Raw genomic sequence first — 16,430 nt, 5'->3', positions numbered from 1 at the left:
GAATCCCGGGATGGGATGGGATGGGATGGGATGGGATGGGATGGGATGGGATGGGGATGGGGATGGGGATGGGGATGGGGATGGGATGGGATGGGATGGGATGGGATGGGATGGGGATGGGGATGGGGATGAATGGGGATGGGATAGGACGGGGACGGGGATGGGGATGGAGATGGGGATGGGGATGGGATGGGATGGGATGGGATGGGATGGGATGGGATGGGATGGGATGGGGATGGGATGGGATGGGATGGGATGGGATGGGATGGGATGGGATGGGATGGGATGGGATGGGAAGGGGATGGGATGGGATGGGATGGGATGGGATGGGATGGGATGGGATGGGGTGGGATGGGATGGGATGGGATGGGATGGGATGGGGATGGGGATGGGGATGGGGATGGGATGGGATGGGATGGGATGGGATGGGATGGGATGGGATGGGATGGGATGGGATGGGATGGGATGGGATGGGATGGGGATGGGGATGGGGATGGGATGGGAGTCCCATGGCTCCGTTTCAGAGGGCACAGCCACCCATAGAGGTTACAGGTGTGACCCAGACACTGCACGAAGCCCGGGCTCATCTCCCCACACGGGCACTGCAATTGGAGCTGGGAGCATTAATTCAATGAGGACAGAGGTACCTGGGTGCGGCCCAGCCCCGCCGTCTGCCCTCCCCGGGGGGTTCCCAAGGACCTGAGGAGCCGCTGGGACACCCCCAGGTCCGGTCCTGTCCGTCGGTCCGGCCGGTGGGGCTGGGTGCTGGAAAAGCCGGTCCAGGTGCTGCGTGTATGTGCAGTGCTGAACCAGTTTGGGACTGGGACGTACTGGTGCTTGTGGACCGGGCTGAAGCCCCTTAGTGAGGATCCCAGGGGGGCGGGTCGTCCCCATCTAACCCTAACATCCCCCCCACCCCAAAACGGGAGCATCCTTTATCACATAGCGCCATCTAGTGGCCATTCAAGGAATTACATCCCCAAACACCCCCTACCCCAATTAACCCCCCCTGGAGGTGGGGGGCGATAATAGCAGCCCTGGGGGGTAACGCTCCCTTTAACCCGGCTGTTAAATCCCTTTCCCTGTGTTTGGGGGGGGGGGGGTGCATTTCCTGGGGTGCCCCCCCTTCATTTGGGGGTCCCAAGGGAATCAGGGGGGCTCCCCAACCCAGAGAGGGGGTGCGTTGTGCCGGGGAGGGGTGGGAGGGCTGAGGGTCCCTTTCACCCCCCCCCCCTTTCATGCAGATCCTTCCACGGGGTCTGTATCTGGTCACCCCGTCCCGTGCCCCCCCTATAGACCCCCCCCTCCATCACGCAGCCCCCACGCGGGGCTCTGGGAGGTTCCGAGCGACTCCCAGGGCTGGAATTTGGCTCCAGCAACACAAACAAACCTCGGGGCCTCGAGCAGCCTCTGTATGGGGGGGGGGGGCTACAGAGTGGGGGGTGGTACCAAGCAACCCAGGACCCCAATGGAAACAACGGGGATGGGGATATAGAGGGGAGTGGGGGTGGGGGTTGTACAGGGGGCTGCCCCCCCACACAGGTTGGGGGGTCTCCGGGGGGGGCCGCTGTCGGGCTGGGAGCCCATGGGATGGGATGGGAGCGGGCACAGAGCCGGCACATTCCCCACGTTCCGCCGTGGGAGGCCGGGGATTTTCTGCCCCCCCCCCCGCAGCGTCCGAGCTTCGCTTCCTCCTGCCTCAATGCCCCACAGCATGAGACCCCCCCACACTCATTGTGCCATATGGGGGGGTCCCGTTGATGGGGGAGGGGGGGGAATGGGCAACGCGGGTGGTCCTATCCCAGCCTGGATGGGTTATGGGGGGGGGGGGGGCTATAACCCTGGAGGGGTTATTGGGGGGGGGGGGCTGTGTGTCTGCCCGGGGGTCCCACTATGTGGGGGGGGGGGGCACGGCTGAGTCTGCGGCTCTTATCACTGCAGTGTGCACACACCTGGGCGTGTTGCACATGAGCGTGCACGCACAACTATGCAACCTATATACAAACCTTGTTACCCCCCCAGGTGCACACTCACCCCCCCCCCCCCCCCATCCACCCCCTACCCAAGCGCATGCGCGGACCGCCCCCTTCCACAGGTACGGGCGGGGGGGTGCGCGGCCCCTTTAAGGGGAGCGCCCGGAAGGGCGCGCTCCCCCCCTCTTGGCCACGCCCCCTTTCCATTCCACGCGCGCCCCGTGGAGGGGAGGGGGGTGGTCGGGGTTGGGGGGGGGGTTCGGTTCGGTTCGGTTCGGTTCGGTCATGGAGCGGCTGTTGTTGGTGCTGCTGTTGTATGCGGGGCTGGGCTGCTCTGCTGCCTTTAACCTGGACACCGCCTTCCCCGTGTTAAAGGAGGGCAGCGCGCAGGGGGGATTCTTCGGCTTCTCCGTAGCGCTGCATCGGCAGAGCGAGAGGGGGGAGCGGTACCTGTGAGTGGGGGGGGTACTGTATTGGGGGGGGTCCTTGGAGGGGGGGTTGGGGGTATGTCTATGGGGAGGGGGTGAAGGAGTGAGGTTTGGGGTGTATGGGGTGGGGGGGTGATGGTGGGGTGGGGGTCGTGGGGGGGTCCTTGGGATGGGGAGGTCGGGGGGGGTCGTGGGGTGGGATGTTGTATTGGGGGGGGTCCTTGGAGGGGAGGTGGGGGGTTATGTCTATGGGGGGAGGTCTGAAGGGGTGAGGTTTGGGGTGTATGGGAGGGGAGGGGGAGTGATGGGGGGGAGCGTGGGGTGGGATATTGTATTGGGGGGGGGTCCTTGGAGGGAGGGGGGGTGTTATGTCTATGGGGGGGGTCTGAAGGAGTGAGGTTTGGGGTGTATGGGGTGGGGGGAGGTGATGGGGAGGGGGTCATGGGGGGGGGGGATGGTGCGTGGGTCCTTGGGATGGGGGGGTCTTGAGGTGTGATATTGTATTGCGGGGGGGGTCTTTGGAGGGGGGGTGGGGGGTGTGCATATGGGGAGGGACTGAAAGAGTGAGGTTTGGGGTGTATGGAGTGGGAGGGGGATGGGGGGGGGGATGATGGGGGGGGTCCTTGGCATGGGGGGGCTGGGGGGTTATGTCTATGGGGAGGGGCTGAAGGGGTGAGGGGTTGGGGTGTGTGTGGGGGGGGGGGTCCTTGGGATGGGGGGGTTGGGGGGGTCTTGAAGTGTGATATTGTATTGTGGGGGGGTCCTTGGAGGGGGGGTGGGGGTTATGTCTGTGGGGGGGGGTCTGAAGGGGTGAGGTTTGGGGTGTATAGGGTGGGGGGGGTCCTGTGCCCCCCAGCTGTGTCCCAGCACAGTGTAGATATGGGGTGGTGGGTGTCCCCTCCTCGCTCTTCCCTATGGCTGCACCCCAGGACCCCCCCCCATCAATTCCCACCCCCTTTCCCCATTGTACCCTACAAATCATCCCCAAATCTGTTCTTTTTCTATCCTTGGGGGCACTGGGTGTCCCTATGGAGACACAGCAGCTCATACAGTGACAGCAGCTGTCACTGTGTCCCAATGGGCTCTGTTCTCTGCTGGGGGGGGGGGGGGTTGGCTTTGTGCTCTGCCACCTTTGGGATGTAAGGACCCCAGGACCCCCCCCACACCCCACCTGGGACCCCCCTCACTCTGCTCATCCCATTGGCTGCATGTCTATTCTTCCCTATGGTGTTTGTGTGGGGGCGGTGATGCTATGGGGCAGGATGGGGGGGGGGGGGGAGGAGGAAATGGGGCGAGTGCAGACAGGTTTGGGGAGGAATCCTTGATTTGAGCTGAATCCTCAAACACTGAGCACCTCCCCCACACTTATCCCCAATGGGGGGGGGGGGGCTTCCCCTCTGTCTCCCTGTAGGTACCCCCTCCTTCTTATGGGGGTGGGCATGTAGTGCAATGGGACCCCCGCATATACACCCAATGCTGCAGCCCCCATAGCAGGGATGGGGGGGGGGAAGGAAGGGGGGGGTCCATCCCTGCAGCCCCCATCTCTGAGCATCTCCGGGGTGTGGGTTCCTGTCCCGTGTGCCCTTTGCTCACTGCAAGGCTCCAAAGTGCAGGTGTAAAGGGTGGGGACAGCAAGGGAAAAGCTTCCTGCCCCCACCCTCCCCATTCAATGGGGTATTTCACTGCACCATCCCCCCCCCCACCACCAGGTGAGGGTACACAGAGCCCCCCCACCCCCACCCCACAACTCCCCATCCTTCCTATGGGGCTGCATCCCTATGGCCAGGTGTCCCTATGGGCTGTTCCCATTCCAGCTCTGTTTGCTCTGCGTTCCTTATCAGGGTTAGACAGGAGATTAAGGAGCTGCTTTGGCCAGACAGTGACGTGGGTGCCCCCCCCCATTTCCACCCCCCCCCCCCCCCCAGTTTCTCTGCCTCAGTTTCCCCTTTTTAAGTCCCATTTCACTCCAGTTCTGTGCTTCCTGTGCCCCCCCCCCCTTTACTCAGTGCCAGATGGTTCCTCTCATTTGGGAGCTGCTGTTGTTGGGGGGGGGGGGCATTGCTTGGCAGAGCTGCAATGCTTCTGGTGGGGGCTGTGCCCAGGGATGATGCTCTGGGAATGCCCCCCCCCCCTCCTCTTTTCATGCCTGCATCAGCACACTCAGCTGCTGGGGGCTGAATGGAGGGGGGGGGGTTAAGAGCTCATTGTGAGTTTGAAGTGCTATAGGGTTAAAGGGGGGGGTTGAAGCCAAACCTCCCCCCCCCCCACATTGACCCAGGCAGATTAGTTTGGGGCACAGCTCTTGCATTCCTTCCCTTTCCCAGCCTCCCCCTCCTTGGCCATCCCTGCTCCTTCAGCTGGAAAGGCTGAACACGAGGCCTTGGCTCAGCCCCATCGCAGCCCCCGCCTGCACTGAGACCCCCCCCCCCATCTCCCCATGGAGCAGAGCCACAACTGTCTGTGTGCCCCCCCCCCCCATACATCCCTTTGGGCAGCCCCCATCCCTCAGTGCCCCCTTCCCAAGTGGGGCTGCAGCCATAGAGGCAGCACAGTGGGGTGGGTGCTTTGTCCCCATTCCCCCCCCACCATCAGCTTCACAATGTGGGGGGGGGGGGGGAATATCAATGCCCCCCCCCTGCAGGACACAGCCATGGCAGCAGCTTCCTGCCCCCTGGAGTCACCACCCAACACACTGAGTCACTTCCGTGGAGGTGCCCTGTGCCCCCCCAAAATAACCTTCCCCATAGATCGGGGGGGGGGGGGTTGAAATTAGGTTCCCCCCCCCACCTGGATGCTGAGCATCCCCATGTGCCCTAAGGTGATGTAACCCCCCCCCCCCAGCCCCCAGCCCTCATTTGGGGGGTGTCCTGCTTTGCTTTCATATCCCCCCCCCCATTTCATATCCCCCCCCCCCAGCATCCTGCTGGCCTGCTGCCTGTCCCAGCACGCCGGGGCTGCCTGGGGCCCCACATTCCTCCTGTGTTTGGGCTTTGAGTCAGCACAGCCTGGGTGCGCCCGGGCTGCACTGCCAGGTTGGTTGGGGGGGGGGGGGGGGGGCAGCTTTATGTCCCCTCTGCTATCTCTATGGGACCCAATGGGGGCAGCTGAGGACGGCCCAACTCATTGCACCTGGGCGCTGCTGTCACCCCACACCATCCCCACCCATAGGGACTCCCATTTCCTGCCCTGGCACTACGTGGTTCTGTCTCCTCCTCACCCCATTGTCCTCTGCACTTCCCTACGGAAGGGCTGCCCTTCCGCACCCCCCCCCCCTACCCATACACACCCCCCCCCCCTTCCACCCCCTCCCCAATATTAGGGCCCACCCAACCCATCCTTACCTTGGTGTCGGGGGGGGGGGCTTTAGTTCTGCTTTATGGCACCTGGGGATGTGCATTGCATAGCAATGTGCCCCCCACCCCTGCATTGCATACCAATGTGCCCCCCCCCCAGTGTGGCACTGCTGTGACTCAGCTGTGATGCTTGTCAGCTGGGGGGGGGGTCTGACTCACCCCAAAGTGCCCTTCAGGAGCTGTCTATGGGGTGGGGGGGGGGTGGTATGGGTTATAGGATGAGGCAGAGCTGGGGCTGCTGCTCAGAGCTTTGTGGGGGGGGGTAGGTGGTGTGACCCCATCACCTGTTTGCTTTTGGGGGGGGGGAGGATTTATGTCAATGGGATCAGATCTCAGCACACCTAAAGCAAAGCAATGAGCATCAGGGTGAGATGAACCCCCCCCCCAAATCACATCCTTCTCTCTTTCTGCCCCCCCCATAAGGCTGCTGGTTGGAGCCCCCCAGGATGAGGAGCCCCAGAATGGCACAAGGACGGGGGCTGTCTATGCCTGTCCCCTCTCTGCCTCCAAAAGCGACTGTGAACGGCTGGACATCGAGCTGAGAAGTATGTGAGACCCCCCCCCAAACCCCCCCACCACCCACATCAACCTGCCCTGCCATGGGAGGGGGGAGATGGAGGTTTGGGGGGGTGGATGGGGGTCCCTCACCTTCACATCTTGTTCTTTCAGGTGAGCCCGACAAGTACATCATTGAGGACATGTGGCTGGGGGTGACAGTGGCCAGTCAACGGCAGCCAGCTGGGAGGGTGCTGGTGAGTGCCCCCCCCCCCATGGGGGGAAATGGGGTGTGAGATGGGGAGGATCTGACCCATTGCTGATGGGGGGAAAAAAGGGGGAGAGCTGTGAGCTGGGGGGGCTGGGGGTCCCTGGGCCTAAGGGTTGGGGGTTATTGTGCACCCCCACCCTGTTGCACTGAGGGGGATGGGGGGAGAAATGGGCTCAACCTACAACCCTCAGCCCCCAGGGCCGCCCCCTGCCTGCCCTATGGGGTCACCCCCTGTCTTCCCTATGGGATCGCCCTGTCTGCCCTATGGGGTCTCTTCCTGTCTGCTCTATGGGATCGCCCCCTGTCTGCCCTATGGGGTCGCCCCCTGTCTGCCCTATGGGGTCGCCCCCTGTCTGCCCTATGGGGTCACCCCCTGTCTGCCCTATGGGGTCACTCCCTGTCTGCCCTATGGGGTCTCTTCCTGTCTGCCCTATGGGGTCTCTTTCTGTCTGCCCTATGGGGCTGCCCCCTGTCTGCCCTATGGGGCTGCCCCCTGTCTGCCCTATGGGGCTGCCCCCTGTCTGCCCTATGGGGTCGCCCCCTGTCTTCCCTATGGCGTCACTCCCTGTCTTCCCTATGGGATCACCCTGTCTGCTCTATGGTATCACCCCATATCTGCCCTATGGGGTCTCTTCCTATCTGCCCTATGGGGTCACCCTGTATGAGGTTGAGGTTAGGGGTTCTCCCTTCACCCCAGGCTCATCCCTACAGGCCTGTGCTCACCGTTACACCAAAGTTCTGTGGTCGGGCACTGAGGACCAGCGGCGCATGGTGGGTCGCTGCTACGTGAGGGGCAACGACCTGAGCCTGGACCTGAGCGATGAATGGCAGACGTACCACAACGAGATGTGCAACTCCAACATGGACGCTGAGGAGACGGGCATGTGCCAGATGGGAGCCAGCGCTGGATTCACTGCTGATAGCATCTATTTTGGGGCACCCGGAGCTTACAATTGGCAGGGTATGTTTGTATGGGGGTCTGTGCATGCATGCAGGTTGGGCTGGTGCTGCAGTCATTGCATGGGTTGTGGTCAGGCATGCAGCTGTGCAAATGCATGTGCTTTGCTGCATGCATGTGCATGCTTGCACATTGCAAGTTGCTGGTCTCCATTGCAGGCACCAGTTACATGCTGCAGAGGGATTCGTGGGACCTGCACGACTTCTACTTCGGCAAAGGGGAGAGTGGAAACACATACATAGGTGGGGGCAGCCCTGGTTTTGAGGGGCACAAAGAGGGGCTGGGAGACCCCCAGGGCTGGAGGGTTCAATGTTGGGCTCTGGGGGATGTAGCAGCACTGCTTTGGCTGCAGGGTATGCAGCAGAGGTGGGCAGCGGGGTCCTGCAGAAGGAGGCGGTGACGGTGGTGGCCGGAGCCCCCCGATATCAACACATTGGGGCTGTGTATCTGCTGAGCGCCGGCCAGCAGCAGCCCCTGCAGAAGAGTGGGCTGCTGCGAGGCCACCAGGTGGGCTCCTACTTCGGCAGCGCTGTGGCCTTGGTGGATCTCAACAATGATGAGTAAGAGTGGGGTTGGGGGATGGTTTGGGGGGGGTGGCTTGGGGTACCCCCATAGTGAAAGGGAGTCTCTGTGGGTCACAGCATGGGGGGTTTGGGGAGTGGTTGTGGGGTATTCTGCAGTGGGAAGGGGCCTCTGTGGGTCTCAGTGTGGGGGGAGATCTATTGGCGTTGGTCCTGGGGTACCCTATAGTACAAAGGAGTCTCTGTGGGTCACAGCATGGGGGGTTGGTCCTGGGTCCCCCCCATGGTACAGAGTGGTCTCTGTGGGTCACAGTGTGGGGGTTTAGGGGGGTGGTTGTGGGGTATTCTGCAGTGGGAAGGGGTCTCTGTGGGTCACAGTGTGGGGGATGATCTGGGGGGGTTGGTCCTGGGGCATCCCATGGTACAGAGGGGTCTCTGTGGGTCACAGTGTGGGGGTTTAGGGGGGTGGTTATGGGGTATTCTGCAGTGGGAAGGGGTCTCTGTGGGTCACAGTGTGGGGGGAGATCTATTGGGGTTGGTCCTGGGGTACCCTGTAGTACAAAGGAGTCTCTGTGGGTCACAGCATGGGGGGTGATCTGGGGGGGTTGGTCCTGGGGCACCCCATAGTACAGAGGGGTTACTGTGGGTCACAGCATGGGGGTTTGATCCTGGGTCCCCCCCATGGTACAGAGTGGTCTCTGTGGGTCACAGTGTGGGGAGCTGGAGGGTTGGTCTTGGGGTATCCCACAGTGCAGAGGGGTCTCTGTAGGTTATAGTGTGGGGGTCAGTCCTGGGGAGCCCCCAGCTCAGTGGGGTCTCTATGAGCCATAGCTCTGGGGTTGATCTGGGTGGGTTGGTCCTGGGACACCCCATAGCACAGAGGGGTCTCTGTGGGTCACAGGGGGTTGTTGGGGGCCATCCTGGGGTACCCACAGCTCAGAGGGGTCACAGCATGGGGGGCTGTGCAGCTTTGGGCACTGGGGGTCTTCCATCCTGCTTTGTTTTGGGGGGGGGGGTGGGTCTTTTGATGGCTATGGGGAGGCTCTCAGCTCTTTTGGGGAGGGGTCCTCTTCCCATAGGGGTGCATGGGATGCCAACCTGTGTCACAGCCCTTTGTCCCTGCAGGTGGAAGGACCTGGTGGTGGGAGCCCCCTACTACTTCAAGAGGAAGCAGGAGGTGGGGGGGGCTGTGTATGTGTACATGAATGAGGCTGGGGGCTTCCAGCCCGAGCCCAGCCTGGAGCTCACCGGGCCCAGCTACTCTGGCTTTGGCTTTGCCATTGCCAGCATAGGGGACATCAACCAGGACGGCTTCCAGGGTGAGGGGGATGAGGGGCAGGGGGGGCTGAGATTGTGTTTGAATGGGGGGTGGGCAGTGCAGGGAGATGGGGGGCTGTGGAGAGGCTTGGGGGGTGCAGAAGGGTTGGGGGGGCACTGTGGATTGGGGGCAGCTCAGGTGGGGGTCAGCTGGGTCTGGGGGCACTTTGGGTTGGGGGTATAACTTGGGTTGGGGGGGTGGTTTGGTTTGGGGGGCACTGTGGTTGGGGGCACCTTGGTTGGGGTGTTGGGGGGGTATTTGAGGTGGGTCTGGGTGAAGATTGGATGGGGTGGGGGCTTTGGGGTTAGATGGGGCATTGTGTTGGGGTTAAGGAGGGGGTGAGGACATGGAACAGCCCCTCCCCATATCTGTGGGGCTGAACCCCCCCTGTATACCCATAGACATCGCCGTGGGGGCTCCCTTTGAGGGTCCAGGCAAAGTGTACATCTACCACAGCAGCGCCGAAGGACTGCGACGTACCCCCAGCCAGGTATGGAGCCCCCACCCCAATAACAAAGGGTATGGGGGGCTGCAGCCCCACTTCCACAGGGCTGACAGTGCCCCCCCACCCCTATAGGTGATCAGTGGGGCAGACCTGGGCCCTGCCAGCATGCAGACCTTTGGCTACGCACTCAGCGGAGGGCTGGACGTGGATGGCAACTCCTACCCTGACCTGCTGGTGGGCAGCCTGGCTGAGCGCGTGGTGCTGCTCCGGTATGGGGACACGGGGTGCTGCCACCCCATAGGGGCAGCTCTGCTGATATACAAAGCTCAGCACCCCCCTTAACACCCCCACCCCCCTTTTATCCTGCAGTGCTCGCCCCGTCATCAACATCCTGGACAAAACCTTCACCGTCACCCCCAGCAAAGTGGACCCTGCACGTTGCACACCCGACTCGTGGTGAGCATTGTGCATGGGGGGGTGTGGGGGGGTGTGTGTGGTGCTATGGGTCCGCTCAGTGCCCCCCACCACCCCATTATCCCCCCCCATAGCATCACAGTGACCGTCTGCTTCGCCTACAACCAGAGCGCTGGTGACCCCGCGTACAAGGAGAGGATCAGTGAGTGCACATGGGGGTGCATTGCATTAAGGGCACGTGTGCATTAATGCATGGATGGATAGGAGGGTTCTATGCTCGTGTAAGGGGTATGTGCATGCAGGGGGGCATACGAGCGTGCTGCAGCCCCATTGCTGTGCCCCCCCCCAGCCCTGGAGTACACCCTGGAGGCAGACAAGGAGCGCCACCCCCCCAGGGTGAGGTTCTTGGGGACACACTCGGCCACGTTCCGAGGCACCTTCCCCATGCCTGACAAACGCTGCGAGAGCAAAGAGCTGCTGCTGCTGGTGAGCGCACAAAGAGACATATAGGGTGGTTGTGCATCAATGCATTGGGGGGGGTTGGGGCTGCAGTTTATCCCTCCCTGTTGCAGGATAACATCCGTGACAAGCTGCACCCCATCGTGCTCTCCATGAACTACTCGCTGGTGGAGCAGCCCCGCAGCTTCCAGCTCGGCCCCCATTCACTCAATGCATTCCCTGTCCTCAACCAGGACCAGTCACATCAGAACGAGACCAAGGTGCTATAGGGGTGTATAGGGGAGGTAGGAAAAGGGGGGACGGGGATGTGACCAAGGTTGTCTCCATCCCAGGTGGAGTTCCAGAAGGAGTGCGGCTCTGACAACAAGTGCTACAGCAACCTGCAAATGCAGAGTGCATTCGTCAGCGAGCAGAACCAGCCCCTGCCCAGGTGCTGTGTGCTCTGCTCCCCCATCACATCCCACATCCCATATCTGTGTCCCCCCCATCCCATATCTGTGTCCCCCCATCCCTTATCTGTGTCCCCCCCATCCCTTATCTGTGTCCCCCCCCATCCCTTATCAGTGTCCCCCCCATCCCTTATCTGTGTCCCCCCCCCATCCCTTATCTGTGTCCCCCCATCCCTTATCTGTGACCCCCCCCATCCCTTATCTGTGACCCCCCCCATCCCTTATCTGTGTCCCCCCCATCCCTTATCTGTGTCCCCCCATCCCATATCTGTGTCCCCCCATCCCTTATCAGTGTCCCCCCATCCCTTATCTGTGTCCCCCCCCCCATCCCTTATCTGTGTCCCCCCCATCCCATATCTGTGTCCCCCCATCCCATATCTGTGTCCCCCCATCCCTTATCAGTGTCCCCCCCCATCCCATATCTGTGTCCCCCCATCCCATATCTGTGCCACCCTGTGCCTGCGCTACACTGTGAGTTGGGCTCAGGGGTCCCTAAGAGGGTCCTTTCCAACTTGGGTTGTTGTATGATTCCATGACGTTGGGGCCGTGCTGTGCCATCCCATACACACACTGTGCCATCCCATACCCATGCTGTGTCCCATACACATGCCCATGCTGTGCTGTACCATCCCACATCTGTGCCATCCCATCCCATATCTGTTCTGTGCCACCCTGTGCTGTGCCAGGAGCTGGTCCTTATAAGTCTATTCCAGCTTGGGGGATTTGAAGTTTATACAATGCCAAGCTTATGCTTTGCCACCCCATACCCGTACCTACACTGCCCTGTCCTATCTTCATCCCATACTGCATCCCACCCCATTCCCTGCTTCATCCACATCCCATCCCCTGCCCCATCCCATCCCAATCCTCATCCCACCCTACTGCCTTACCCCATCCCACCCCATTCCCCATCCCATCCTCTTTCCCTGCCCCATCCCACCCCATCCTTGCCCACCCTCTGCAGTTCTACCCCATACCCACACTGTACCACCTCATGGCTGCAGCATTCCAATCCTGACCCCCCTTTGGGTTCTCTATCCCCTAACGATGTCCCTGCAGCATTGGGTGTCCCCATGGGTGGGTGACCCTATAAGCCCCCACCCCCCTTGCTGAGCATCCCCCCCCCTTGCAGGCTGAATGGCACTCAGGTGCTGCACTACAGCCGGGACACACGCAAGCTTCATCTGAGCATCAATATCACCAACGCACCCACCTCTGCCTTCAATGGGGAGGACGCCCACGAGGCTCTGCTCAACATCACGGTGCCCAGCAGCCTCCTGCCCTCCTCTGTCCGCCCTGTGAGTGCCATCTGCCCACCCTGTTTAGGGGTAGGGGGTCCAGAGGGGGGGCATTGAGCCCAATTCCTCATGCCCCCCCCTCCCAACCTTTGCAGAGCGGTGCATGCACCTTTGCAGAGACAGTGCTGTGTGAGTTGGGCAACCCCTTCAAACGGAACCAGAGGGTGAGTGCTGCCCTGGTGTAAGGTGGGGGCTTTGGGGGGGTCCCACACTGCCCCACACCCATAGATGGGGGGGGATGTTGTTGTAGGCAGAGCTGATCATCACCTTTGAGGCCATCGGCATCACATTGGACACAAGGGAGGTGGCGGTGTGGCTGGACCTGTCCACGTGAGTGGCCCCATTTAGGGGTGTTGGGGGGGGAGAACATGGGGCAGATGGTGCTGGGGGGGACTTTGGGGGTCTCCTGTGCTTGGTGGGGGGTGTTGGTGTTGCATCCCTCTGTGCTGGTGCTCTGGGAGGGGCTGGAGGGGGGGGGTGTGGGCAGGATGGAGGGGCTCAGGGTGGGGGGCACTGCAGGGTGTCAGTGGGGATGGAGGGGAGGGATGTTGGCATCTCCTCTGCTTGAATGGGAATGCATCCAGCATGCACACAGCTGCATTGGTGCGCTGTAAAGGGTGGGGGGCACAATGCACACCAAGCAGACACTGACATGGTGCTGTGTGTGCAGGCAGAGCACACAGGACGACCTGCAGCCCACGCTGGCCCTGCTGCTGGTGGACTACACCCTTCAGTCCTCACTGAGCGTGTGAGTGCAGCCCCCAGCCCCAGCACTGCCCCCATCTCACAGCACTGCCTCACACCCCCCCCCCATATTGTCCCCAGGGCCCCTGCACACGTGCAGTCCCACTTCAGTGGGGCAGTGATGGGTGAGTCAGCCATGCGCAGTGAGCAGGACGTGGGCAGCCCACTCACCTTCGACTTCCAGGTGAGATTGGGGACATTGGGGTTGGGGGGGGGGACACAAGGGGGCTGCATCCCCTATTACCACCACTGTGCCCTATAGGTGACGACCAAAGGGGAGGCGCTGGGCACGCTGGGCAGCATCGTGCTGGGCTTTGAGTGGCCCTATGAGATCCCCAATGGTAAATGGCTGCTGTACCCCACTGAGATCCTAATCAACAGCAACGGTACCTGCAGCCCCCCCGGGGGGGTCATCAACCCCCTCAACCTCACGGTGAGTGGTTACCAGGTGGGGGGGTGCCCATGTTCTGTGCTGGCTTTGGGGTCTTATTTTGCTCACCCTGTGCTATGGGGCCTAATTGTATAACCCCCCCCCCCCCCCCCCCCCACCAGCTGCTGGAGGATGGGACCCCTGCCCGGCACCGACGAGAGCTGGGGGGGGCTGAGCCTGGAGAGCCCCCCATCACCTTGGCTACGGGCAAGAAGGCAAAGTCAGAAGTGCTGCTGGTAAGTGAAGGGGGCTGCAGGGGGGTCTGGGGGCTATGGGGGGGTTGCAGGGGATGCAGGCACGCTGCATGCTCAGGGATGCTGCTGGGTGAATGCACGCTGCTGGCTGCAGCCACTGGGAGGCAGCTGTCTGCTGTGTGTACATGTGGTGCAGGAGGCAGCTGTTTGCATGCACTGCAGGGCGTGCATGCAGCAAGTTGGGGTTGGCAAATGCAGCTGTGCAACCCACACACAGCACACCCCCAGCTGCATTCACACACACACCTCCCCCCCATCCCTATATGGGGCTCTGTGGGGTGATGCCCCCCATGGACACTAACCTTAAGGACCCCTCCTGCCCCCTCAGAGCTGCTCCCAAGGTACAGCACGTTGCATTTGGTTTGAGTGCCCGGTCCCTGCAGCTCAGCACCCTGCAACCTTCCGCATCCGAGCTCGGGTGTGGAACAGCACCTTCATTGAGGTCAGTGCTGTGAGGGGGGGGGTATTGGGTCGGGGGGGGGATGCTGATGGAGGGGGGGTGGTATCAGCCCCATCCCTGTATCCCCACGGTGCTGCCATCCCCAGGAGTTCCGCAGCTACGACCGGGTGAAGGTGGACGGCACCGCCACGTTGTTCCTCCGCACCCACATCCCCACCATCAACATGAGGAACCACACGGTGCGGGTAAGCAATGGGGAAGGGTCTCAGTGGGGTGAGGAGGGGGTGGGGGCGCTACACCAGGAGCTGCCCCCCATCCCCTATTGCTGCCCCCCCAGTTCTCGGTGGATGTGGACTCGGAGCTGACGGAGGAGCAGCCGCAGCAGGTCGCGCTGTGGTTGGTGTTGGTGGCGGCGGCTGCGGGGCTGCTGCTGCTGGGGCTGATCATCGTGTTGTTGTGGAAGGTGAGATGGGGGGTGAGGGGGGGGTTGGAGGGGACCCCCCCCTTGATCTCCTCCTGCAGAAGGAAGGGGCACAGAGCTGACAGCCACACCAAGGGATGCTCGGGGATGGCGAGCGGTGGGAGCATCCCCTCCCCAACCCCTTTAAACAGCACCAATGTGGCACCTCCAGGGGGGGTTTGGGGGGGTCCACGAGGTGCCTTGAACCACGCTGCCCCCCCCTCGCAGTGCGGTTTCTTCCGACGGGCCAGCACGCGTGCAATGTACGAGGCCAAGGGGCAGAAGGCCGAGATGCGGATCCAGCCGTCGGAAACCGAGCGGCTGACGGACGACTACTAACGAGGGGGGGGGGAAAAAGGGGAAACGCAGCCCTACTGTGCTCCCACCCAACCCCCCCCCCCCGACGGCGACCGCGCTGCCCGCCCGGTAAAGCCCCGCACCCCCACGGGTGGGACGCGACGGCCGCCTCCTCTTCTTCCTCCTCTTCTTCTTCTTCAGCCTCTGAACTTGGGCACGGGGGGGGGATCTGGTTCTTCTCTCCCCCCCCCCCCGGCTCTGCTATTCACTACGGAGCCTCTCTCTGCCGTCTCCCACCTCCGGCCCCGCTCTCACCCATTATCCCCCCCCCAACCCCTCCATCCACCACCACCGCTTTATATTGACGTTCTTTCCTCTTCCCCCCCCCCCCCCGCAGTGTGACTTCTTCCAGCGGACCCGCTATTACCGGGTGATGCCCAAATACCACGCGGTTCGGATCCGGCAGGAGCAGCGTTATCCGCCCCCCGGCCCCAGGCGCAAGAAACACTGGGTGACGAGCTGGCAGCAGCCAGACAAGTACTACTGACACCCCCCCCCCCAACCTTGCACCGCCCCCTCCACGCCCCCCACCCCGATATGGGGCTGTGGGGTGACTTTGCACAAGCACAGCAGCATCGTTGCTCCATCCCTGTGCTCCTTGCACACCCTTGTGCCTCTTGCACGCTTGGAATGGGGAGGGGTCCTCATGTGTTGCCCCCCCCCCCGTTGTGTCCTCCTGAGTGCCTTCCTGCTCCTGTGCTGCCGCTCCCCCCCCCATTCTATGGTGGGTCCACCGCACTGTTGCACATGGGGACACACTCATTGCCACCCCCCCCCCCTTCAGTGCGCCCCCCAACCTTTGTCTGTGCTCTGGGTTTGGGGTCCCCCCCCCCCAGCTTTACTCGTGCCTTCCTCCCTGCCCTCCTCATCCTGCACCTTCAGCCCTTGCTGGGGGGGGGGGTAGGTGCACATAGGTGCACAATGGGAGCTTGCCCCCCCACTCAGCAGCTGCAGCCACTATTGGGGGGGGGCTTTGGGGGCTTCACCCCCCCCCCCCCTCCCCCCATCCCTCACAGCTCTGGGGGTTAAATTATTCCATGTCTCTGTGTGTTCTCGTGTCAAGCCCCAGAGTGGGGTCGGTACTGGGGTTTGAGGGGGGGGGGAGGTGTCTATGAGCCCCCCCCCCTTCGGCCCATGCTCACGCCCTCTGCTGGGGGCCAATAAAGCCTCGCTCTGGGATTTCTAACCTCTCATCTGCCCCGTGTTTTGCTATGGGATGGAATAGGGGGGGTAGGGGGTAAAAAGGAGGGGTGGGAAGGGTAGAGGATGCCCCAAAAGGGAGGGGTGGGGGGTGATGGTCCAGGGGGGGGTGATACCCTGAAAGGGGAAGATGCTGCAGTTGGCAGTGATAACAGAGGAGCTGCCCCCGTAGGATGGAGGGGAATCATGCGGTGTGTGCGGGA

The 16,430-nt window shown here is 62.3% G+C and overlaps 1 protein-coding gene across 2 annotated transcripts; it reads left to right on the top strand.

The window, feature by feature from the left end:
• Positions 1–2,129: 2,129 nt before the first annotated feature.
• On the top strand, positions 2,130–16,213 carry ITGA3 (integrin subunit alpha 3). 2 transcript variants are annotated; one of them, XR_014940736.1, is made up of 26 exons: positions 2,141–2,425; positions 6,178–6,299; positions 6,424–6,506; positions 7,232–7,481; positions 7,637–7,720; positions 7,831–8,038; positions 9,125–9,318; positions 9,719–9,807; positions 9,895–10,031; positions 10,132–10,218; positions 10,311–10,378; positions 10,526–10,662; positions 10,749–10,895; positions 10,968–11,065; positions 12,217–12,382; positions 12,478–12,546; positions 12,633–12,712; positions 13,053–13,130; positions 13,208–13,310; positions 13,389–13,559; positions 13,679–13,792; positions 14,139–14,252; positions 14,357–14,455; positions 14,548–14,673; positions 14,899–15,096; positions 15,365–16,213. XR_014940736.1 is itself a non-coding variant. In XM_085532224.1 (25 exons), exons 1-25 carry the CDS (start codon positions 2,259–2,261, stop codon positions 15,512–15,514), a joined length of 3,141 nt encoding a protein of 1,046 aa, XP_085388350.1. In that variant the 5' UTR covers positions 2,130–2,258; the 3' UTR covers positions 15,515–16,213. The 2 variants fall into 2 exon arrangements, 1 of the variants encoding a protein (XP_085388350.1); XM_085532224.1 differs by lacking the exon at positions 14,899–15,096 and having other exon boundaries at positions 2,130–2,425.
• The last annotated feature ends 217 nt before the right edge of the window (positions 16,214–16,430 follow it).

This window comes from Coturnix japonica, unplaced genomic scaffold (assembly GCF_054131305.1).
Source record: "Coturnix japonica strain WE unplaced genomic scaffold, WE-NBRP24 Scf049, whole genome shotgun sequence".
Classification (NCBI taxonomy): Eukaryota; Metazoa; Chordata; class Aves; order Galliformes; family Phasianidae; genus Coturnix; species Coturnix japonica.
The sequence above is the reverse complement of the archived record's forward strand: the minus strand, read 5'-3'. Positions and strand labels throughout refer to the sequence as shown.

Excerpts from the sequence above, each read along its gene's own strand:
- ITGA3 (XM_085532224.1), top strand. The coding sequence starts at position 2,259 with ATGGAGCGGCTGTTGTTGGTGCTGCTGTTGTATGCGGGGCTGGGCTGC. Across the intron at positions 10,219-10,310 it reads CGTTGCACACCCGACTCGTG|CATCACAGTGACCGTCTGCT; the intron begins GTGAGCATTGTG and ends CCCCCCCCATAG. Across the intron at positions 13,560-13,678 it reads TCAACCCCCTCAACCTCACG|CTGCTGGAGGATGGGACCCC; the intron begins GTGAGTGGTTAC and ends CCCCCCCACCAG.